Source organism: Leptonotus elevatus, chromosome 15 (genome assembly GCF_054856555.1).
Source record: "Leptonotus elevatus isolate MCC_2025b chromosome 15, RoL_Lele_1.0, whole genome shotgun sequence".
Lineage (NCBI taxonomy): Eukaryota > Metazoa > Chordata > Actinopteri > Syngnathiformes > Syngnathidae > Leptonotus > Leptonotus elevatus.
The window spans coordinates 16,816,662-16,834,673 of record NC_141253.1 but is presented as its reverse complement, the minus strand read 5'-3'; the positions used below and the strand labels follow the sequence as shown (position 1 = coordinate 16,834,673).

At 39.6% G+C, this 18,012-nt stretch overlaps 2 protein-coding genes and 2 long non-coding RNA genes across 4 annotated transcripts in view; 2 read left to right on the top strand and 2 right to left on the bottom strand.

Annotated features, from left to right (window-relative positions):
• Positions 1 to 5,411: 5,411 nt before the first annotated feature.
• On the bottom strand, positions 5,412 to 6,212 carry LOC147162185 (GTPase IMAP family member 4-like). The gene is given in 4 exon segments (XM_086097330.1): positions 5,412 to 5,692; positions 5,695 to 6,018; positions 6,021 to 6,098; positions 6,185 to 6,212. Coding segments are annotated over 4 exon segments (711 nt in total).
• A 3,268-nt stretch (positions 6,213 to 9,480) lies between these two features.
• On the top strand, positions 9,481 to 10,395 carry LOC147162184 (uncharacterized). Its single transcript, XR_015097286.1, has 2 exons — positions 9,481 to 9,704; positions 10,086 to 10,395. It is a non-coding gene; the product is annotated as an uncharacterized LOC147162184 (long non-coding RNA).
• LOC147162183 (uncharacterized) lies at positions 10,392 to 11,690 on the bottom strand. The gene is made up of 2 exons (XR_015097285.1): positions 11,472 to 11,690; positions 10,392 to 11,051 (listed from the first exon to the last, which is right to left on the bottom strand). It is a non-coding gene; the product is annotated as an uncharacterized LOC147162183 (long non-coding RNA).
• A 2,744-nt stretch (positions 11,691 to 14,434) lies between these two features.
• The window catches only part of dnajc25 (DnaJ (Hsp40) homolog, subfamily C, member 25), a 7,632-nt gene continuing 4,054 nt past the window's right edge, over positions 14,435 to 18,012 (top strand). The window contains exons 1-2 of the mRNA XM_086096975.1: positions 14,435 to 14,803; positions 17,863 to 18,012. The exon at positions 17,863 to 18,012 is cut by the window's right edge and continues 3 nt beyond it. Of these exons, the coding sequence (XP_085953101.1) occupies positions 14,471 to 14,803; positions 17,863 to 18,012 (483 nt within the window). The 5' untranslated portion in view covers positions 14,435 to 14,470. The remainder of the gene's footprint in view (positions 14,804 to 17,862) is intronic.

The window sequence follows — 18,012 nt, the reverse complement described above, 5'->3', positions numbered from 1 at the left end:
CGTTGTCATCATCATCGTTGACATCAATGCGCTTTTTAGTATTGATTGATGCTTTCCGTCTTTGAAAAAAATGCTCAAGCTGAGCTGCTTGTAACCGGTTGCTTGGTCAAGCCATTGTGGCTTGGATCAGCCATTGTCTCCTCAACACTCTAGCTCCGCCTCACGTCTTCTACTGACGCCCACGGTGGGCGGCCCATCCAACCTTGTGCAAAGAGAGTCATCGCTGCCCTCTAGGGGCCAAAACGAGTCTTTGACTAATCAGATCTGCCTGATACTTTCAGCACAGCTGCCCAAGGCTTTCCTGCACCCGTTTTTGAAAAAAAAAACAAAAAACATAGGGGACGTCTTTTAACGTCCTCGGCGCCCTTCCCTAGGTTTATGCTAAACGTTTTATAACGTTTATGGCAGTCAAAGAGTTAAAGGGTTCTCTGTTGAACCTCTCATACAGGGTTCTGTATGGAACCTTTCATACATGGTTCTGGGAATAACCTGCTATGCTCTGAAGTGTGTCTTCTGCCCAGATTTAGTCATAACTGTTTTAATTTCCTCAGTAGAGCTTTGTTCTGCAGATATATCCTTGAGTGATATCGCTATCTCTGCCAGGTGTAGTCATGACTGCATAACTTCCTCTATTCCTCAAATGATCTTTGTTCTGTGTCTGGATAGTGTCCTTGAATGTTATCGTGCACGTCCGGTTAACTTTGTTGAACTGTTTACTGGAAACTTTGCGATACCGCCCTTCAAGATAGTATAAGAATGTTGTAAGTCCTCTGTAACTTCGCACTTGTGAGAAGCTACAGCCATTGTCTGTAACTCATTTGTGCCTGGAATATTCCGTAGAATTAAAAGCTTTGAAGGAACTGTTCATCGTCTCCAGCCTGTATTCAGATAACCAACATTCTCACTACCCGAAAAAAAATGAACACGCGGAGGAAAAAGCTTATCCTCTAACAGTTCTCAGTAGAACCCTTTGAAAGGGTTCCAGGTGGAACTTTCATAAACAGTTCTAACAGGAAGCAAAAAAGGGTTCTCCTATGAGGACAAGCTGGTGAACCTAAAAATTTTCTTTTTTTTGTGCGTTAAAATGTGTGTGTGTGTGTGTGTGTGTGTGTGCGTGCGTGCGTGCGTGCGTGCGTGCGTGCTGAAATGTATCTTCTGCCCAGATTTAGTCATAACTGTTTTAATTTCCTCATTTCATCAGTAGAGCTTTGTTCTGCGGATGTATCCTTGAGAATGTTATCGCAATTTCTGCCAGGTGCAGTCATGACTGAATAACCTCCTCTATTCCTCAAATGGGCTTTGTTCTGTGTTTGAATGATGTCCTTGAGTTTTATCTCATGTCCGGTCAACTTTGTGAACTGTTTACTGGAAACTGTGTGAAACCGTCCTTCAAGATAGTATAAGAATATTGTAAATCCTCTGTAATCTTCGCGCTTGTGAGAGGCTACAGCCATTGTCTGTAACTCACTTGTGCCCGGAATATTCTGTAAAAATAAAAGCTTTGAAGGAACTGTTCATCGATCTCCAGCCTGTATTCAGATAACCAACATTGTCACTACCTGTTACAGTCACGGAGTGAAGGACCCAAATGCAGGAAGGTAAGAGAGCCACGGCAGGGATGCTGATAACTTAGTTTTAATCAAAAACAAGGAAACACAAGATCACGCCCGAGGGCGGATACAACAGCGAGTAGCGTGGGGTACAGAGTAGATCCACGGAGAAATGCTACTAGTCAAAGCACTCGTAGTGTCCACAGCACCTGGAAAGATTGCACCAAGAACGGTAGCAGAATCAGAACGTCAGGTCTGGTGAGTGGCGTCACGGAGTAATAACCCGACACTCCTTGCTGTTTCTGCCAGGCTTTTATCTTGGCCAGATGAGCTAATGGGCAGCAGGTGTGTTTGGCGGGATACGCCCTCCACCTGTTTCCCCAGCAACTGCAAGGGAAAACAGAAACAGCTGACCCCAATCATGACACTACCCGAAAGAAAACGAACACGCGGAGGAAAAGATCTACTCCACAACAGTGCGTGCGTGCGTGCGTGTGTGTATGTGTGTGTGTGCATAAGTGCGTGCGTGTGAAATTGTGCTCATTAATTCACCTGAAACCTATTTAAAATCCCATACCCTTCACCTAAACCGAATACTTCAGAATCCCGCTAGAGTCATGAAGTTGTCAGGAGACCCGAGGAAATATCAAAGAAAAGAAAGAAAAGAGAAATCCAGCACCGACCAGACACCACCTACTACCCACAGTGTTACAAACGAGAATCTTTCACCAACCCCGGAAACATCAAAATTCCAACAAATTAGGGAGACCTAAAGAGACCAAAGGAAAGCCTGAAGAAAGGAAGGAAGGATAGATGAAGCAGAGTGAGGTCCACAGACATCAGCCTCCACCAATTCAGCGACCAGAGGAAGAAGCAGATTGTGTTTGAATTTCGGTAGATGCTGGTGTGGTGAATCTGGCATGCATGAAAACCTCCACCAAAGAAGGGAGCCGTCGACCCGGCCAGGACAGGGTAAGCACAACCCTCCAGGGCCCCCCAGGACGCGGCAGCGCCAGGGTATATCCCCCGGCCCCCGCGGGGGCCACCGGCCGGAGAGCAAATCCAGGAGCCCGGAGCGCCCCCCCACCCCAACACGGCCCGCGCCCCAAGCCCAACGCAGCAGAATGGGGCACGGCAGTGACGGACACCTGTTTTGTTGATGATTAATGAATGATGGTAAACTTTTTTTTTTTTAACTGATGGACTATGCATTGTCGGAAGTGGGTTTTCATCCGTCAATGTAATCGTAAATCAAATCGTCGATGACAGAATGCCCCATTTTGCTGACGAATGGCAGAACAGAAACATTGACGGATACCCATTTCTCTGAGGGATGACGAATTACTGATGATGACAGGGTGGTTGGGCCTGATATATTGACAGATCGACGATAATGGAAGGATGTCCCGACTGTTGGCGAATGATAGACGCTTAAAATTTGTTCACGCGCCCACCTCTCCCTTGGTACATCATCATGACTTTGGTAGACCTACACGCAGGAACGCCAGCGAGGATGGTACAGGAAGTAGTAGAGGCACAACAATCTTACGCATCTTTAATAATATGATATATTTAAATTGTCAACAGTGACCAGATCCTGAAATGTTGATGTGACGAGGATTTTTTAAGAACACTAACATTGCCTTTTCACTGATTATGATTAATAGATTTTATATTTAGTGATTTACAGTATGTCAATTTAGCTACAACACTAATTACTGGAGACCAACTATCAGAAATCTGCAAACTCTTGCACAGCAATTATATACATTCTGAAGCCTCTTTAATGGCCATCTAAGCCAGTATTTTTCCAATATCACTGTCCACTTTATAAGGGACCGAGGCATAATGGAGGGTTGGCTTCCAACATCAAACTTAAAAAACAACAAAAACAACATTAAAAAAGTCACTATTTTGGTTTTAAACTTTACTGCATAACAGCTTGTAATATAATTTTAAAATGTAATTTTGTGGTTCTAAGTTAGCTTTAGTTTATCAGCTGAGGCCCATATGTAGAATTGTGATTTTTTTTTTTCCCACTGTGGTTGCCTGGGATTTTTCTGGGATTTCCCTCCACAGTCCAAAAACATGTATGGCAGGTTAACCGAAGACACTATTCTGCGTCATTCTGGTTTCAGATTTTTTTCAAATTTTATTATTATTATTATTATTTTAATCTGAACAAAGTTGGCCAACTTGGTAGACCGGTTTGGTCGGGCCGGCGCAACAAGGAGTATCGTTTGATATGCGTCTGGCAGAGTGACAATATGGTTTAAATATGGTTTAAATACAGTACTCTCTCTCTCTCTCTCTCTCTCTCTCTCTCTCTCTCTCTCTCTCTCTCTCTCTCTCTCTCTCTCTCTCTCTCTCTCTCTCTCTCTCTCTCTCGCTCTCGCTCTCGCTCTCTCTCTCTCTCTCTCTCAAACTTAAAAAACAACATTAAAAAAGTCACTATTTTGGTTTCAAACTTTACTGCATAACAGCTTGTAATATAATTTTAAAATGTAATTTAGTGGTTCTGAGTTAGCTTTAGTTTATCAGCTGAGGCCCTCATATGTAGAATTTTGATATATATATTTTTTGCCCCCTGTGATTGCCTGGGATTTTTCTGGGATTTCCCTCCACAGTCCAAAAACATGTATGGCAGGTTAACCGAAGACTCTATTCTGCGTCATTCTGGTTTCAGATTTTTTCTAATTTTATTATTATTATTATTTTAATCCGAACAAAGTTGGCCAACTTGGTAGACCGGTTTGGTCTCTCTCTCTCTCTCTCTCTCTCTCTCTCTCTCTCTCTCTCTCTCTCTCTCTCTCTCTCTCTCTCTCTCTCTCTCTCTCTCTCTCTCTCTCTCTCTCATAAAACTTGTCCATGTTTTCTCTCCGACTGCATGACGTCCTCAACAGGCGCCATTAAGATTCAATGTCACAAATAATCTCATATAAACAGGAAGTGAAATTATGCTTGTGTTTAATAAATTATCGAATATTATAGAATAATCAACAGCAATAAATTTATAATGATCTACACAACAATGTGTCATAAATAATGAAATATTTTATCATTAAATTCAGAGATTCAAATGAAACATTCAATTATACTAAAAACTTTCAATTCAATTTTAACCTTATCTTGCTTCTTTTTGTCCTTCCTTTTTAGTGCACAGTTTTCTAAATATAATGATGTTATGCACTTACATCCACTGCGGACTCTGTATCAGTCGAGGGAGCCGAGCCGGAAGCTTTCCATTTATCGGTCGATCTACGTTACTATCCTCATTTATGGAGAGTATCGTGTGGCGTCCATCTCTCTCTCAATAAAAACAAAAACAAAAAAAGTTTATAAAACACATGTTCTTTAAATAGTTTTGTTACTAGAAAAACAATGAATATAAATGTTCAAACTGATCGGTAAATATTTATTCATACATTTAAAAATATTCCTGTTCTGAATTATTTTTATTTTTTTTATGTTCTGTAAATAGTTCCTTTACTATTATAATCAAAAACACTGAATCTCAATTTTCAGACTGTTCTGTGAGTATTCATTCATACACATACATTTTCTGAGTTTATAAAAACTTGTTGAAACTTGAAAAAATTGTCCTTTTGTGATCAAAAGCATTAATTTGAATCTTAATTAGGCTCTTTTGTCAATCATTTTTAAAATAAACAAAAAAATAGAGCAACTTTTGATCAATCCATATCAAATTCAAACTTTTTTTTGTTTTGTTTTTCAGTTTTACCCATTTTCGGTTAAACCATGGACACTTATGGTTTAGGCCCCGCCTCCTCCAAATACCGGTTCAGATACAGATAATTTAGACTGTTAAACAGACACAGATAATGCTGTTCTTGTTCATCCCTACTGGGATAGACCCCGAGCGAGATTAGGTGGCATTGGTAAAGATGCCCACTTGGTGCCCTTGGGTCTGTCAAGATCAAGCCTCCGGATTGTCTCTTCTGCCTCCTCAAATATATTTTCAGTAAAGTGTTTGCCTCCGTTTGCTGCCACAATGTCATCGATCTTCTGAATCAGCTTCACCACCTGAGCTCTGTTGCAGGTTTCCTTGTTGTTGAGGACATGGAAGCGGCCACCACATCTGTAGATCAGCTCTTGGAGTTTTGGATGGGCATTTGTCACTGTATGTTTTTTCCTTTCAGCTCGTCGCCTCGTGTGAATAAAACGATCATGTAGCAGGATGCCTCAAGACCAAACAGTTTCTCCAAAGCTCCCACGCTTTTTTCCTCTTCCTCCGTAAACCTGCCTATCTGCACGACCAGCAGGAAGACGTGGGGACCGGGAGAGGTCATTTGGATGCATTTGGCAATCTCTCTCCAAACATTTTCAGGATCTTTAAATGTGTTTAGAATCCCGGGGGTATCCACAATATGAGTCTTTCGCCGACACTGAGCCCGCTCCACCTCACAGTGTTTTGCCACTGACTGTGTTCCTGTTGAAGAGCGGAAGACTTTTTCCCCACGATGGCGTTCCCGACCGCACTCTTTCCAACTCCAGTTCTTCCAATCATCACGATCCTCAGGGGATCACCTGCTGACAGAAATGCCCTTGTTACACTGTGAGAAGAACACAAAAGAGAGAAAAGTGCAGAAAGTCTTGAAAACGGTCAACTTCACCATCAGGGATTGAGTACATGTTCCCCATCTTGCTCTGAAAACTCTGACAAAGAAGCTGACTTTTGTATTCTTTAAAACAACCTGCTAAACAGGCTCTTCAAAATTAATCCACATTTAAACCCACAAACAACAACAAGGGCACGTTTGCATTGTTTGTATACTTATTCAACCTGTTTCAGTCTCATTTTAGCAAACTAGTTTTATCACTCTTCACCCCTGAAATAACAGCAAAAGCACATGTTTGTAGCAGCTCTTCATAATGTCACATGAAATGACAGATGACTAGAGTGAGTGTGTATGTGTGAGTGGCTAAGCATATGGTCTATGGCCATTATAACTGGAGGTCAGGCAGTTATCATCCAGCTGACAGCTTTTCCAGCGACCTTGCAAGATGGCCATAATTGAGAAAGAGAGAAACCTGATCTAACACTTTGTCAAATATAAAGAAGTTAAACAAAATAAAACAATAAAAACGAGGCATGCAAATTGCTGTATTATAACAAGTGCAGAGAAGACGTGTGCGCGCCACAGGAAATCAGAGAAAACTGAAGTTTACAACTAATTCAGCAAATTATTCTTTAGTACCTGGCTGAGAAGGGAACGAGGTTCGTATTGGAGCAATGTTTCATTGTGTAACTAATGTTGCTATATTTCATGTTCATTGTGTAATTTACTTAATAGTAAAACGTTACCGTTTTCGTCCACTGGAGTGTGCTAACGCTCCTTGGTAAATATTTAGCAATGCTACTGCTCAAGATTCTGTTTTATTGACAATGAATCTGTATTTCTGTATGGTTTATTTTTGTCTAAAGGTATTTATAAAGGCAACAGGCAAGGTTAAAATGTTTCTTTAGAATATTAATTGTACTCAAGAGATTGTCAAGGCTATAAAAGGTAATAATTTAAGGCAATTAATTTATAGTATATGGTGGGGTGACCAAATGTGTCCTCCTATGGAATCATTTTCCTACGTCCTGTTGGGGCGTCAGGGTTTTTTATAAATTCATGAAAATGTCTGGTTGGCATTGAGTGACTAATAAGAGGTGAAGTATACTGTGTAACTGCAACTGGTACCACAAGGGGGCAAGTGTCCTGTTTTTTTGGAAATGGGAATATGGTCACTCTAGTATATGGCTTAAATACGGTAAAAGGATAAACAAAACATACCGTTTGAGTTATTAATGGCAATTTTTGTTTATTTATATTGTAGCTCGTACAGTGTGTTCACACAAAGGAAGGTTTAATAAAAGTTGTAAACCATCAGTTGGAGAGACCACCTTTATTTCAACCGAGGATGTTACAAAATGTTATGGAGCATATATATTTGATTTGTTTTACATTACTACATTACATTATTTATATACGTTTTATTATACCGCATATATATTTTATAGAATAATTATTTTATTACTTCTAGTCCAAATAAATATGAGATCATGACCTAGCACCCTGAATCTGGCCTGCTGCTGTTTACAGTGAAACGTAGGGGGAGGGGTCGCGCATCATCTCAGAGTGTTAGCGCTTTTGATAGATGGATGGCTGTTGTCTATACATCAAAAACCTTTACAATGAAAAGGTCCAAGCCCTCAGGTACTGCATTAAGAAAGCGGCAAAAGGAGGAGGAAAAACGGGCCCTGGGTAGAGGCATGCATTTCAGTCAATCAGAATTGTCTATAAAAATAAACATCAAAATAGCGTTAATTTTTCCCGTCAATTGTTAACAAAATGGGCGCCCGTCATTGACCTCATTATATGTATCTTATACAAATATATTGTACGTAGTTTGAAAACATTGTGTAGTTAATGTCAGCACAAATTGCACTAAACAGTTGTATTGCACTGTACTTATGCTAATTATTTGTATTACTTGTGTCAGCCAGAACCTTTTCTGAGATTTTAAGATTGCCAATTGCCATTGCAAATGTGAAGGATAATTTATTGCTTTGAATTCATTTGGACAGAATGTTTACTGATAAAGGCAACTTTTGTCATTATTCCATGAAGGTCTCAGAGAAAGTGGGTGTGCATTTAGTCCGCAGAGGTAGTGCGGGGGTGGGTCCGCTCCTAATGACGTCAAAGAGTGCAAAAAGCTCGTTTTCTCAAGTTGCGAGGGGCTGGTATTTGGAGAGCAGATTGACCTAGAATTTCTCATAGGAGTGGTGAACGAGGAAAACACCACTTTGGTGAGGAATTAGCATTTTAACATGGCTAAAAGCGCTACAAAAGTAGATTTTTCACATTGCTGTCCCTTTAAGACCAGTTGAAACATAGCTAGAATTTACCTTTTGCATATTTGGATCTTAATGAGGCTTTAAATAGAGCTACAATATACAAAAGTAAGAAAGGGGACTGTGACAAAAAAGCACTTTAAAAAGTAATTTATTGAAAACAACTCAACTAATGTCTGGTCGGTGCTGGATTTCACTTTTCTTTGATCCTTCCTCGGGTCTTCTGAAAACTTCATGACGAGCTGGATTCTGAAGTATTCGGTTTAGGTGAACGGTATGGGATTTTTAATAGGTTTTAAGTGAATTAATAAGCACAAACAAAAAATAAAAAATAAATAAATAAGAAAGCAAGAGCAATGATGACGACATGACAAATCGGTAAGATTACCAAATGAACAATACTGAGCTCTCAGGAAAAAAAAGGGGTGGAAAAAAAGAAAACTCAACTGAAATGGGCTTTTTATCAGCTGATCAAAAGTTTAAGACGATGAGTGCACATACTGATCACGGAAGTAACAGTAACAAAATGAGCTTGCCACAACAGAGGAAAGAAACAACAGTTTAAAAAAAAAAAAATCACTAAACTATGGTAATTACAAAAATGAGGTGAGGCAGGAGGAATAAGACAAGATGTGGTACTAGAGCTAGAAATCGTTACTATTATTGGGCTATCGTAGAAAGCAAGTGAATAGTCCGACACCGACTGCTGCTTTAGCTACAGCTGCCTCTATATAGGCAGGCTAATTGCAAATGGGTGGCAGGTGTGTGTGTCATCACAGCGCCACCCAGCTGTCAGGCTGCTGCTGCAAAATAAAAACAAACAATGCCTGAAAGCACAGCCTGAGAGACCAGAACATGACAAGAGCAAACATTATTTAAAAAGTGCATTCAAAGTGAAATCGTTCTGCTCATATTATTGAAAGGGTAAAATTGTGTCGAATTTTGTGTCTAATGCTGCGTTCGAGGATGGTCGTAAGTCGGACTTTTCCGACTTCAAACCAGGAAGTGTGTACTTGCAAAGTCGGGGGGAAAAAGTACCCCGATTTCACCGACGGACTACAATGTGACGTCACTCTACAATGGCGACCCCTTTAGAAACACAGATTGTGAATGGTAAAACACAATTTACTCGAGTATAAAACTAGATAGCTTTTTTTATTTACTGTATAAATATTCTACATAACTCCACGTAACACAACGTACGTGACAGTATGCCGCGATCTCCCTGCATGAAATTATACGGTGAACTACTGAATTGTATTTTACTGCGAGTGGATCTTTAAGCGCTACAGGTATTTTAACCTCAACCCTTTATCCTCTGTATTTAATCATTTTATTTTAAATATTACAGTTTATTGATAAATGTCAGTATTTTTGCAATGTATGCTTTGCAAACAGTTAAAATAAAAGGCTCTTACACTTTTAAACATACACATTTGCTTTCAACACTGAAGCCAAATAAAAATAATGCAAATAGGAATGTTTATAAACAATGTCTGTGTCTATCAAGATGTGACAAAATCTTCGTTTTTTTTCTGGCTAACAAGTTAAAGCTAAACATTTAACTGATTATGTATAATATCAGTGGCTGTATTTTGATAATGACCCAGCTAGGAAGCTATGATTATTTTTTATTGTATGAGTATGCTGACCCAACCATTCTGTTTGCACAGATGCCAGCATGCAGTCAATCAAAGCTACTTCTTGATCCATCTCTAGACGGTGGCACATGGTGTGACATCAAACCTGCTTCAAAGTGGCTGTGAAGTCCAACAAATGAGAATCCTTGATACACTGGTTACTGTTCTGAGAGAATTTCACTGCAATCACCTTTGGGAAAGTGAAGAAATTATGCTTTCTAAATGTCTTCCAATTTTGAGTTTGAAATGTTGCAGGAGTACAATTTAATCCATATTGAGAGTTATTTGAAATAGTCAGATCAAATAACAACATGTATCATTCAATAAACAAGATTGTGCATCATTTGAAATGTTTTATTTGATGTCCAAAAGAGCCATTTCTGCATCCATCCAAGACGAGAACAGTATTCTTCTCACAAACAGAACAAAAGTTATTAATAGAGCTGTATGAGGAATTCAAGACTCATTAAAAAAGGCAATACTGCTGCTATCACTAAGACGAGGGAAATATCATTGGCAAAAAAAAAAAAAAAAGCAGACAGACTAAATATGTTATAATTGTTTCATGTTAGATGTGTATTTCACATTAATCGTGTTATTAATTATTGATTTAATGTAAAGCACTTCAAATTGACCTACATATTCATTCTTCACTGTTACATCTCAACAGTAGCCAAAAGCGACCATGGCAACAAGTCGGCAAGTAGCCTATAACAATATATATAAAAAATAAGACTAAATAGGTGTTGAGCTGTAAATAATAATATATGTTGCCCATTATTGTAGCCACCAGAAAAAAAGACTGACCACTGCCACAGGTGGGGGAGGGGACCACAGCCTGCTACATTCACATCAGCAGAAGATCTGCAAACTAATTTTCCATAATCCGGCTTGATGGAATACTCCCAGGTGTCATCTCCTGTCTCTTGGCTGCTTGCTGATGGAGTGGGTCATCCTTTTCACTGATGCTTAAGCAGTGTCTCCAGCAGTTGTCTCCACCTTTTGAGCAAGATTTTGAAACTTATGAGATTCTCATTTAATTAAAAATAAATAAACTAACATTTGACCTAGTTAAAAACGTTTTGTTTTCAGTTTATTATGATAATAAGAGTACAGATGCTTAAATATAATGTTAGTCAAATACAAGTAGCTGAGTACTGTCCACTTTTGGTTATAAGTTTAGGTTATCTTGTAAAACATTCAAGCTCTATAGTAATTTTCACATCTAAACACTAAGCAGCAGTTTATGAGGTATTTTTTTTACAGGTACAAGCTATTGATCGTATGTTTACACTGGTAGGCTTCAAATCTTGAAATAAAAATCGTGACTTCAATGTGTTCAGTTTTCGTGACAACAACATGAGATGAGCGAGCTAGCTAGCACCGGATTACGAGCTATGTTTGTACAATAAATCTTACCTTCATACTAAAACTTCTTTCTTTCTGCCCACTTGGAGTGCTCTGCATGTCAACCAACATTTAAGCTGTTCCACACGGTGTTTGTATATTGAACCATGTTGAAATGTTCACGCCTGGGACGTCCTCTTCTTCCAAAATGACGCGTAAACTAGTGTGGCTACTCTGTTTGTTCGGAATTGCGGACTTGTGCATGGGCGTCATTTGAGTTCAACCCACTGTCGTTCGCTCAACCAATGAGGTTGATCTTTAGCCCGCCCAAATCCTCCAGAGCCCGCCCTCTTCTTCTACGAGTACAAATCACAGCGCTCTACAAGTACGAATCAGTTTTGCACCTTTTGTAGCGAGATATATGGTGCAAAACTCACCACTGGACAGCAGCAGAAAAACCACTTCTGACACCTAGTGGCGACTTCTTTGACTACAAGTTGTCATTTCTACGGGTACAAATCACAACTTTTACAGATACAAATTTACACTTTTTGTACAGGTACAAATCATGACTTTTACAGGTACAAATTTGTTTTTACAGATACAAATTTGTTTTACACATACACATTTTTCTTTTTACAGGTACAAATTTATTTTACAGACACAATTTTTTTTTTACAGGTACACATTTCTTTTACAGACACAATTTTTTTTTTTACAGGCACACATTTTTTTTACAGATACAAATCACGACTTTTACAGATACAAATTTAGACTTTTTTCTACAGGTACACATTTTTTGCACAAGTTAGTTTTGCACCAAATTTACCTCCATAATCAACTGCTCAGGATGAATGAACAGACAGATGCACAGTGCAACAAACGTGTGTCAAGTTGCTGAACTAGCCGATATTTTAAGAGTGAAAAAAAGAAGAAGCTTAAGAGTGCAAGAGTGCTGCTGCAGCAGCTGCATATTGTATTTGATTCAAATCTTGGTCCAGAAAAACAGGTTAGGTACATAAATAGTGAACTCCATTGAAATTGTTAATGAACTCTTGATAACCTGTTTTTTGTTGTTATTGTTTTTTGTGGTTTAAGCCTGGTTCACACGGCAGGAGAATAGGCCCGATTTCCGTCCCGAATTCCCCCGGCCCGACAATCGCAAGGACGTGCCGACACACAAACGATACCACACAGGGCGCATCTCGATATCGGTGCTCGGAAGGACCTCCGACTTGAAATCTGGGATATTCAACAAGTTGGATTATTTTGGCCCGATTTCGCTCCGTGTGCGGTGTGCCCCGAGGAAAAACTACCCCGCAACCGATTGACAGTAACGTGCAGCCAATCAGAAAGCGAGCCGGCGAGGAAGCCGGTGGGGAAAATCAAAACAGTCATCACGCAGCAGAAAGTCCGTACACAACGTGGTCTCCGGATGGGACGCGAACCCGCGCTGCCGCCCAGAGCCTATTTACACTCCTTTAAACAACGCCTTTTCTTTTCATGCTACTTTTTCGGCTGTAAACCAGGAAGTATCGAGGTTTAATCTCGAGAGGTTTTGCGAGATTTCCCGTCACATTTATGAATGAACTCGGCTCGTGTGTGGTGTGTTGATTGTGCAGTGTGGCTACACGCCACACACGGCATGTTCAAAACTGTTATTCCCGTGATTTTTTCTCTTCACGTGTGGTGTGTCTCAGAGTTTGGAAATCGAGCCGACAATTTTAAAATCTTGCCGTGTGAACCAGGATTTAGAAGCATAGGTCTCAGACTCCGGTCCTCGAGGGCCGTAATACTGCAGGTTTTGGAGGTTATCCTCTTTCAACACAAGCTTTCCCACATCCACTACTCCTACTCCTGATTCAAATGATCAGCTCATCAGTAAACTGCACAAATTTGATAATGATCCTGATTATTTGATTCAGATGTGTTAGGAGAGGGAAACCTCCAAATTAAGCAGAACTGCAGCCCTCAATGACCTGAGCTTGAGAACTTGAGCATAGAGATGGAATAAATTAATTACTCTTAACAAACACTCTCCACTGTTTTACTTGAGAGAGTAGCTGAGAGTAAAATAAATTAATTTATTCATTTGTATTCTGAAGACAAGCTATTTGTTAAGGTGTATCATTGGCAAAACCTGGTAGTGCACCTTTGATGAGCTAAACTTGGTTTGTATGCAATGGCAAGCCTTCCTCTAGACTCTAGAGTCTAGAGTGTCAGCTTTGGCCAGATACAGTATTCGTACAAACCTGTTGAGCATTTAATAGATGCAGGTTGGTAGATGTAATTTTCATGTGCGTACCAACATGCCGTTGCTTTATATTTGTCTGACAGTACACAATACGCATTCAAAGTCACACCAGATTGTTTGACTGAAGAATGTCCCCAAATGTAATCGTTATATGTATGAGCAATGTACATTAAACACAGTACCAAAAAAAAAGACACCCTTTATTTTACAAATTATTTTTTAAAATGTATAGTAGTACAGTGAAGTCTAGAAAGGCATCAGTTGAATGTGCCAGACTGCTTTATAATCAATAGTTGAAATATGTCCTCAAAGGTTATATTTGGTAAATGATGTCATCTATATTTGGAGCCAGCTAGAATTTGTTCCTGTGAATGGTAAACAGTAACCGCTAAGAACTGATGGACATTTTAGATAATGTCAACGTTTCAACTAATCTGTGATTTGCTGTATGGATGTGAAAACAATGTACACCAATAAAATATCATGATTAAAAATTTAAATGTTTGCTTTTGTGGCTACTATTTTCTATATTAGTGTAAAAAATAAACACTGGTAAATGTCCAGTTCCTGTTCACTACTTCTTCTAATTTTTTATAGTTGTTTGAAACTTGACATAAATAATTGCAGAATCAAGCTGAGAACCACTGACGTACTGTACAATCTGCGCACTGGCATCCTACGTATTTCGTCCGAGGCATAGCTATCTATGGTTTGTCCTAGTGTAGTTGCCGTAGCAAACTATCAAAGATGCCCGACCTGTTGCGCATGCGCGCATGCACCGCAGATTGTGCCTTGACAGCCACCGGTCGTCGTGGAGATGGCTACGCCAGCGGAGCTCTACCGTGAAAGTGGTGGTGGGTCCGCAGTGCGGTGTTGGTGGTGGCTCTCCGCGCTATTGTTGTCCACGTCCTCACTGCCGGCGGCCTGGGCGCTTGTGGAGGGTCTGTACTGCGGCACGGAGGTCTGCTATGATGTGCTCAGGGTCACACGGGAGGCCTCCAAGACCGAGATCGGTCGGGCTTACCGGCAGCTGGCCCGTCGCTACCACCCGGACCGGTTCAGACCTGGAGATCCAGGGTCGGAGGGAGAGACTCTGGAGTCAATCCATCAGAAGTTCCTGCTCGTTGCTACAGCGTACGAGACTTTAAAGGTCGGTTCAGTTCCTCCGTTATTTTGCAACACATGTTCAGTCGCCTCACTTCGCCTCGGCCGATATGTTTTCAGATATATTACAATTGGTTTGATTGTTTTCTTAAACTGTAGTTTGGCTCAACCGCAACACCTGTCATAATATGGGATGCTTCTTCCGAAGAATATATTAAAATAGCAATGCTCAGTTAGTTAGTTTGGTTTGCATTGCCATTGTTTTGTTTGTCATTATCTATGTTGGATCTCGTTGGTGTACAAGTGAAATGTTGACTTGAAAGTTTAGTGACTGTAAGCAGCTGTGATTTGTTTAAATATTTTAGCGTGGGAACAGGAAGATAGTCACGTGTTATTTGCAAAGAAAAAGATGAATGATGTGAAAAAGGCAATCTAGAATTAAACAGTCAGTTGATCGTAGATGTGTGTTTGTTTGGCAACACAGTAGTTGCAAAACTAGATTCAGTTCGAAGCCTGTCCAGTAGGAAAGTGCCACATGGGCAGACTAGCATACAGTACATGTGGCATGGACCTGAACATAACATTACTACTACTACATACACTATTTGAAATAAATTACCTTTGCAAACGGAACAGAAACACTTGTTATATCACAAATCGTCAAATAAAGTCAAATTTAATTTCGTTATTACCTGTTGTTAAATTACTCAAGTCAAAGTGTCTAGAAAAAATTTAAACGTGTCTACACTACATTATACTTAACACTAGGGATGAAGCAGTTTACTGATACATAGCCAGTTGCTGATGTGTTTAGCATCAAAGTAATTGTTATTATGAAAAAAAAATGGCAACTTTGCTCATTTTTATGTTATTTGTGCTGCGCTATTTTATCATGAGTCTCTAGTCTAGCCAACCTACTTCCTGTTTACAGTCTTGTGACCAATGAGAAAAGAGCTCATTGTCAGGTGGTTTGTTGTGACAATTTTGGATCTTGCATGCATGAAAATTGAATTCATTGTAGTTCAATCGTTCTTGCAACTAATAATGAGTGAAACGTGCATCAGGATGCTTTCAGCAATATTATGATAATAGTAATTCTACCAATAACTGTGAGAACTGGTCACTAATCATGATGTGGATTTTTTATATATATAGTTTTTAATCTCTGGTAGACACCAGCCACATTATTTCTACCTCCGGCATATGTAATGAGACACAATAATAGGGCTGCAAATATTTATTATTTTAATAATTAATTACACTGTCAATATATATTTTCGATGAATTGGATAAATACAACTTTTTAATTGCCACCCGTTAATTCAAAGACAGGTCATTATGTCTAATAGTGTATGGGTGCAGAAAATTATATTTATATTATATATAGGATTGAGATAGTGGTTTGGTCTGCAACATGTCAGTAAATAGGCAAAAATGTTGATTCCAAAGTAAAAGACAATGTTTGCAAATGTCTTATTTTGGTTATACAAAATCTGAGACTATTTGCTGTTAAGAGTAAGGATGTTTGATACTGCCCCCCCCCCCCCCCATACACACACCGATACCTATACGAGTACTGAACTCTTGAATAGTCGCTGATATCGATCCCTAGTACTGATACCACTAGTACTTTAACTTTTAAAATATTTTTATTGACGTGTGTATCAAAAGCAAAACATTCCAGACATATGTAAAGGCTTACAATACAACAGTCATATACACTACCATTTTTTTACTTGCTAATTTACCAATTAAACAAAAAAAAATACAACAATAATAATAAAACTGTAACTACACGCACACACACACATTTTAAATAAGTACAACATAAATGGGGAGGGGGTGATGGGGGGTGGTTGAGGATTAACCTTGAAGAAGTCCATAAAAGGTTGCCACTTGTTAAAGAATTTGGTCAAAGTACCACTTTTTGAATATCTTAAAGGATAAGTTCAAAAAGGATATGACATCGTTGACCCACTGGGTGTGTGAAGGGGCAGTTGTAGATTTCCAGTTGAGGAGGAGGTGTCGTTTGGCGACGACAGAGGTGAAAGCTATAACCTCCAGTTCCCTAGCTGAATAACGACAATAATCGCCAGGGAGACCAAAAATTCCAACATGAGATGATATGGTTATGGTTCTGGAAAGAACCTTAGACACAGCATCAAAACAAATTTGCCAGAAGTTTAGCCAAGGCTGGACAGAAAAAAAAAACCACATGTGCAAGATCATAGGGTAAAATTCCACACTTATCACCAACATCTGTAATAGGAAAAATCGTGACAGCCTGGTCTTAGAATAATGACATCTACAACTTTAAATTGAATCAGTGTCAAACGAGCACAGGTAGAAGTTGTATGAATAACCCTCAGTGCACAGTCCTACCAGTGCTCATCAAAAAACAAACCCAATTCATGTTGTAATGCTTCCTATTAAAAGATTGTATAGAATCATACATTTTAGAAATTAAAGCTTTTCGTGATGGGGCATGTTGTAAAAGTTCACCCCACGGTTGTTCAGGTGGAAGTTGAGGGAAGTTAGGAAACAAAAGCTTAGCACAGTTCCTCACCTGAAAATATCGAAAAAGATGAGAGAATAGAAGGTCAAACTCAGTAACCAGGTCAGTGAAAGACTGAAAGGCCCCATCCTTATAAAGATCTTTGAAAATGTACTGCTAAGTCCCGTCTCCTGCCACGTGACAAAGATGATGTCAGTAAGTGCGGGTTTAAACACTGGATTCTTTAACAGTGGAGTCAACACCGTCCGTGGGAGCCTAAAAAAATTAAACAAAGTTGAAACCATATCTTAAGGGTTGCGACAACCACGGGGTTGCTGGTAAAGCCAGAGGGGTTCGTGGTACCTGGACCAGTCAACAAAGCAACAGGAGAAAATGGGGAACATGACTGCGCCTCCAAGTGACACCAAGATACATCAATCATCATGAGCCAAAATGTAATTTTAGCCAATTTGCAGCCCAATAATACAATTGAAAATTCAGTAGAGAAAGCCCACTATAGAACTTACAATTTTGGAGTACTTTCACTCCAACCCTGGGTGTTTTGCCGAGCTTTTACAACCTGCACTAAAGCAAACCTAAAATGTGTGCAGGATGAGGACACTCGGAGGGATTATGACTACATGCTGGACCATCCCGAGGAGTACTACCAGCACTACTACACCTACTACCGCAGACAGCTCACCCCCAAAGTGGACGTCAGGATCGTGATCCTCGTCACCATATGTGCCATTTCTCTTTTC